This window comes from Carassius auratus, unplaced genomic scaffold, assembly GCF_003368295.1.
Source record: "Carassius auratus strain Wakin unplaced genomic scaffold, ASM336829v1 scaf_tig00017367, whole genome shotgun sequence".
Classification (NCBI taxonomy): Eukaryota; Metazoa; Chordata; class Actinopteri; order Cypriniformes; family Cyprinidae; genus Carassius; species Carassius auratus.
The window spans coordinates 57,454-64,382 of NW_020524779.1; the positions used below are offsets into that span (position 1 = coordinate 57,454).

General features: G+C 39.7%; 1 protein-coding gene across 1 annotated transcript; it reads right to left on the bottom strand.

Annotated features, from left to right (window-relative positions):
* Nucleotides 1-3,350: 3,350 nt before the first annotated feature.
* Nucleotides 3,351-6,473, bottom strand: LOC113075644 (zona pellucida sperm-binding protein 4-like). The gene is made up of 9 exons (XM_026248324.1): nucleotides 6,098-6,473; nucleotides 5,873-6,020; nucleotides 4,569-4,608; nucleotides 4,398-4,495; nucleotides 4,173-4,330; nucleotides 3,903-4,095; nucleotides 3,692-3,839; nucleotides 3,544-3,616; nucleotides 3,351-3,463 (listed from the first exon to the last, which is right to left on the bottom strand). Exons 1-9 carry the CDS (start codon nucleotides 6,432-6,434, stop codon nucleotides 3,387-3,389), a joined length of 1,272 nt encoding a protein of 423 aa, XP_026104109.1. The 5' UTR covers nucleotides 6,435-6,473; the 3' UTR covers nucleotides 3,351-3,386.
* Between the last annotated feature and the right edge of the window lie 456 nt (nucleotides 6,474-6,929).

Consider the following 6,929-nt stretch of genomic DNA (forward strand, 5'->3'; position numbering starts at 1 on the left):
CGGCTCTCATCTGAGCACGTAGACCGCCTTATGTTTTTGAATAGACATTTGAATGTTTCACGGGTCGTGGTAAATATAATATCCATTTTTTTAATAATATAATTATTTTAGTTTTGAGTTTTAGCCATAGTTAAAATATCTAGGCTATTTGGTCTCTGTTTAATACCTTATAATAGTTGTTTGGTTAAACTTGGTGAACTTTTTTCTTATCTTTTAAAAACTACGTTTCACCGCTGGATCAAAATATGCTGCTAAAGTTATACTGGAAGACAATGTTTTGTAAAAAAAAAAATGCAGTTGAATAAAGCAGCAAAATTTTTTTAATTTTGTTAATTTTTAAATCACAGACAAATAATGAAATGGTCTTTATAAAATAAAAATGCACATGATATATTTGTAGCCTAATTACATTATATTTGTAGAGATGACGAAAATCAAAATTATTTGTTTGTCATAGTTTTTATCTTAAATATATTTTAAATCTCATTCAATTATTTAGCAATAATCAGTGATTTCCATGCTGTTAAATAATATTTAAATAATATTTTGGTTGATCAGAAAGTGCAAATTGAATACAAAATATTAATTAAATATCAAAATACATTAAAAAATAACGATAGTGACACTAATGTGAATTAATTGTACTTTCGTGTTTGTAAAGCACAATCCGATCGAGTTACTTTCGGTCAAGTTCACATCTGCATCAATGAATTTTTTTTCAGATAAAAGTTGCAAGAGCTAGTCTACATCTGATTAATTAACATGAACAATTTTGCTGAAATCGCTGCATATCATCGATTCGTTTCATGCTCATATAAGCAATGCCCGATAATGATATTGCTTTTAGCTAAATGTTTTATTTTTCTATTATTATTGATATTTTATTACTGATGTTATAATAATGCAGCCAAGCTTTTTTACGTCATATTTGTGGGCATAATTCAATTCATATGGCTTCGAAAACGCGCAGGTTTATGGAAAATAAAACTTAACTTAACTAAAACTTAATTACAACTATTACACTTAATAACGTAGATGAAAATATAGCACAAATCTGCCATACATTTATAATGAGAACTTTATAGGAATCTATAGTAAAATCTGTCCTTGTCCATCTTTCAGCGCACTGTCATGAAAATGCATCAGTGGGAGCTCTCCCTCTCTCTCTCTCTCTCTCTCTCTCTCGCGCTCTCTCTCTCTCTCTCTCTCTCTCTGTCTCCCTCTCTCTCTCTCTCTCTCTCTCTCTCTCTCTCGCTCTCTCTCTCTCTCTCTCTCTCTCTCCATCTAATGCATAACTTAGCATCCTATTGTGCTGATACAAGTTGTAATGTTACTGATATTGTCTGATATGTCTCAGTTATCAGATTTATCATAGGATGTGTCATAGAATTAGCTTCCGTTGATTGGTATAGGCTACTCTTCACCTCAGGCAGATATTTCTTGCTCCTTTATTAATAACATTTCTTCATCATAATCATAATCTAACCTGTCCTAATCATGTGTTCATGTTTTCATAGACAGATTTTCATGTCAGATTTTTATTTTTATTTTATTATTTTTTCATTTTCACAACTATCTTCAGATTTTTTTCATTATATAAATTATGACCATGCCCCGCCCCCCCGCACAAGCCACACCCCCGATTAATCTATTAATCGTTTTTGAAACCTATCGATGATCGAAATGAGAAATTTCCCAAATGCCCATCCCTATTAATAACAGGCAGTTTGAAGGTTTTGGGACATATCCTAATGACAATGAGGAATTAATAATAGTCAGAAGAGGACCTATGACTTCTGGAAGCACCTCTTTTAAGAGCTTAGATGGTATAGGGTCTAACATACATGTTGTTGGTTTAGATGATTTAACAAGTTTATACAATTCTTCCTCTCCTATAGTAGAGAATGAGTGGAACTGTTCCTCAGGGGGTCTATAGTGCACTGTCTGATGTGATACTGTAGCTGACGGCTGAATTCAATAAGCCAAGCCTTATCATTTATTCATATTGCTTGTTTTTTATTTGTTGAACCTAAATTAAATTAATCTTAACTTGGTTTGAACGTTTTTTGTATTTTCTAGTTCAAGGAACAGACACAGTCTCTATAGTGTGATATCTAGGTGAAAGAGTCTCTATGTGCTGAGAATGAACTGACCTCTGTGACGGGAGGCAGCCGTATCTAGAGCCCTAACATTCTTACTGTCCTCAGTTAAAGATTGGATGCGTGTCTCTTATTCTGAAATCTTCTCTGTCAGCCTAACTATTTCCCTGCATTTATCACATGTGAATCCCTCATCAGCGACAGAGATAGATAAACCGTACATGTGGCAAGAGCTGCAAATAACGATAGCAGGAGAAGCCATTACTCACCGTGCTTGATGAAATATTCTTACTGCGGTTGTTTGATGAACTTGTGGAAAACTGGAGCGAGAGAGAGGAGAAAAGAAAACGCTAATGACAAGCTAACGAGTGCTAACGCTTTGCAGGTGTACTTCACTCACGGATATATAATAAAAGTGAACGATCAAAGTTAATCTGATAAGATTGATCAATAATATCAGAAATATGGTGTGAATTAAGTTATATTTCACCACTTTAAAAAAAAAAGATTCTAGAGAAAAATAAAAACAGCTACACGGAGCTATGATTAGCTACAGAAGGCCAACAGGAAGTAGAGAAAACACTGTCCAACAGCGAACAAAATCCTTTAATGGATTTGGATATTAAAGAGTCAGTGACAGTTTATTTTTGGGTGAACTAATGGTTTAACCTACAACCACCACGGCAAAAAGACCAAGGGAACTTCAATTTCCCAGTTCATGACCCCTTTAATATAGTGGGGGGGGGGGGCAAGAGGCAGAGACTCTGCAAAGCAACACCAGTTGATCGTTTTCATGTTACAACCTCAAAGACCTGGACGGGAAATCATCCATAGAACTGCAGCACAAGCCTTTCAGTTTTCTAGCCGTTCCACAGGCACAAGTATTTAGATTACCTCTCAAGTGAACAAAATGCGAGTTTTGGCGATTTCAAATTACTAGTAAACACCCACTGCAATATTTCAGTCATTAAACCGTGCCACAAACACTGCAACACTTAATGTGCCTTAATACATTTAAGCCATAATACTAAGAGACCAAAGTCAGGAAACTATTTATGTGAAACTTCAGACAGTTTATATGGTGTTCATGTTTGTCTGTACGAATTACACAAGACGTTTACTGCACTTGCCTTTTAACGTTTTACTACATTATGCAAACTGCAGAAATAACTGGCGGTTAGTGGAGCAAAGCTTTGGGTCTCCCTCCAGGTGGTGATTCCGGTGTGTGAGGTCAAACTATTGAGACAGTCATCTTGGTTTTTACACGGTTTATTAAAGAGACCAGATTCACATGATCAGAATAACTGCTCCACTAGAAACCACCGTCTGCTCACTAGAGATGGTCTTCACATGAGTGTCCCTTCCTGCAAGAGAAATGTTAGAAGTGTGAAGGGAAATAGTGAAGATTCTCAGTTCCTCTAGTCAAGAGAGAGCAAGAACTCACTCGTCCTGCCGCAGCTTTGCTCACAGGAGCCAGAAGACGGATGGCACACTGCTGTACTACAGTGGATGAAGATCTGACAGGGAGGAAAGAGGGTCAAGTCAAATCTAGAAACAGGAGTAACACTAAAGGTTAAAGTAAAGCGGCATACGGTTTCCTGCAGAGGAGCCAGTGATGTGGGATCCACAAACGTGAACATCTTCACAATGAAGCGCTTGTAGTGGGTTGGGAACTGAAGACCAGAAGAGCCAGTCACTGGAACCAATGTGGTCAGGTAACGGTCATCCTGGTAAGGGCATCTGAAAGGGACAAGGAGGTTAGAAAAGCCACAGACTAACTGGATAAACATGGTCATTACTCACCCATCAACCAGAAGGTCCCACTGGGGTAGACTGAGTGGATTGGGGGCGGAAGTTGCCCAGCAGTGTCCCAGCATCAGGACAATGTTGGGGTCAGTCCTCTCCATAATGTGCACCTCAACATACACAGGCTCCCGCAGGACTTTTGTGATGGGATAATCAGCATCACTGTAGTAGGACGTGTAGGCCTCATCCCCTGAGGAACACCAGGGATTAAACACTGCTGCAACCTGGAGTCTAAAGATACTAGGAACACATGGGACAAGAACACACCTTCTGCACACCCTTTGGTGACACACTGACCATTGGCCAGTCTAAGCTCCACCCTGAGGGGTCCAGGGGCAGCTACTGGTGGAGGTGGAGGAACAGTGTTGACCTCCACAACCAGAGCTTCCACAGAAGTGCCAGAGTACCTACACTGGAAGAGAAGCCTGGACAAACCATGAGCTTGTAGCATTTGTTACAGACCACCAAATAAGACCAGCATAGAGCACCTACTCAAAGTGACTGTCCCTTGTGATTGAACCAAGTGGTCCAATCCCCACTTCATACGAGGAGCTCATTCTGTTCTCATACACCACATAACCACTGTCCTCCTGCAAATAGCAACACTGTTGGCATCCAGTCCATCATAGGCCATGCAGAATAAAACCAGAAGCATCTCCTCACCATCACTCTTGTGCCACATGCAGTCACAGGGAACTGGTATGTGAGGATGATATGTGAGATTGCTTTTTATGGATTTTAGTTCGGCTTTTAATACAATCATTCCACAGACATTGATACACAAACTGGAGATTTTAGGACTGAGTTACTCATTGTGCAACTGGGTACTGGACTTTTTAACAAACAGAAAACAGTCTGTAAAAATCCATAATAAATTTTCTTCCACCATTGTTCTTAACACCGGCTCACCACAGGGATGTGTCCTGAGCCCATTGTTGTACACACTGCTGACATATGATTGTTCAGCCAGACACCCGAGTAATCATGTTGTCAAGTTTGCAGATGATACTGTGGTGATGGGACTCATTTCTCAGAATGATGAGTCAGCCTATAGATCAGAGGTGGAACAAATGGTGGCCTGGTGCAAGGACAACAACCTATGGATTAACGTGGAAAAGACTAAAGAAATTATTGTGGATTTTAGAAAAAACAAATAGGAGGCACACCCCTCCCATTTGTATTGAGGGATCTGAGGTGAAAGTTGTCTCCAGCTACAAATATCTAGGAGTACATATCAACGATGACTTAAAGTGGAAATCCAACTGTAATAGTCTGGTAAAAAAGGCTCATCAAAGGCTGTATTTTCTGAGGAGGCTTAAAAAGGCTGGCTTGGGAACTACAGTTCTCACATCTTTTTATAGGTGTGTGGTGGAGAGCGTCCTAACATCTTGTATAACAGTGTGGTATGGAAACTGCTCTGTAACAGAGAGGAAGGCCCTACAGCGTGTGGTTAAGACGGCAGAGAAAGTCATCGGTTGTAGTCTCCCTGCAATTGGAGATATATACATCAACAGATGCAAGACTAGGGCTGCAAGTATCATGAAAGACTTCTTTCACCCTGCCAATAGACTATTTGACCCTCTTCCTTCAGGCAGGAGGCTGTGAAGCATCAGAGCTAGGACATCAAGGTTAAAAAACAGTTTCTATCCAGAAGCCGTGAGACTTTTTAATATTGACAAACTACAGAATTGATGAACTGAACTTGCTGTCCTAAATTAGATTGCACTAACTTTATTACTATGCTGCTAATTTTTAAGGGTTTTTAGTGTGTGGAGAGACTGTACCCATATATTAATATGGGCTTGTATTATTTGTTATTTTATCTATTGTATTTATTGATGAGTGAGTAGTTAGTTATTTATTGTGAATGGTTTTAACCGGGCCTCAGTGTCTAATTTCGTTCCAGCTCATGTACATGCTTTGGAATGACAATAAAATCCTTTACCTTACCTTTACCTTTACCTTATACAGCAAAGGAAGGTGTGGACCCCACAGGACTGCAAGCTGGGTCACTTCCTCCCAGTAAACTGACTGAATCCAGACTCAGTCGAGGCAGTGTAACATCTCTAGCCACCACTACCACAAACTGACCATCTCTTATACACTGGACAGTCACTGGAACAGAGAGGAACAAGAGCAGGTTCATGTTGAGGATCAGTTTAACTGAGAGTATAACCCTGACTCACTCTTACCGGTCTTCCCATAGTAACACTGCTGTCCACTAAAGCAGCAGTTGATAGCTTCACATTCAGCACTACTGATACCAGGTTGTCCACATTGGATCTGCTCAGAATCAGCTACAGAACATCTGTCCAAAGGCTCAGCCTTCGCTACTTGCTTCTGAAACTGAATCTTCTGAGGAAGCTGCTGATTAGTCTGTTGAACTGACTGCTGAAGCCGCTGGTCAGTTTGCTGGAGCATCAGAGCTGGAGGATTCTGGGACAGTTTACTCCACTTACCCTTCTTTGGAAGAGCATGACAGAGAGCACACAGTGCTAATACCTGAACCAGCCACCAACTTCCAGCCATTGTCCAACAGCTAATCACACTATTGAGATACTGCACATTGGTCTTTTTGTACTCTTGTATCTCAGCTAATTAGTTATAGTATCTCGCTCTTCATTAACAATCATGATTCTCCAGACTTGCGCAAGTGTGAGCTCATCAGTGTAGCCAGATCTCGCAAGACAAATAAGCAACCAGGCCTGTGAAAACAAGTCCAAAACAAGCAACTTTTTCTACAGAACCCCCCTAGGTTCTGGGAAGGTAAAAATAAATCAACTGTGTGCACTGTTTTACAATTCGAGGAGACGGATTTTTAACTGTGGGTACAGATTGTCAGTTTACATCCATGTGGACAGATTGGTAAACTGCACACAAGGTACAGTTTATTTATTTTTCTCCCCCTGAGCTTCAGGAAAATGACCACCAGAGGGAGTTAAACCACCTTTAAATATTATTTAACATTAGAAAACTGTTGGGATATCAAATATAGACTGATTAATCCGAGTACCATATATTCAC

Coding starts and splice junctions, on each gene's coding strand:
- LOC113075644 (XM_026248324.1), bottom strand. CDS start 6,434: ATGGCTGGAAGTTGGTGGCTGGTTCAGGTATTAGCACTGTGTGCTCTC. Junction 3,617..3,691: donor TGGCTCCTCTGCAGGAAACC/GTATGCCGCTTT, acceptor CCTCCCTGTCAG/ATCTTCATCCACTGTAGTAC. Junction 3,464..3,543: donor GCAAAGCTGCGGCAGGACGA/GTGAGTTCTTGC, acceptor TTTCTCTTGCAG/GAAGGGACACTCATGTGAAG.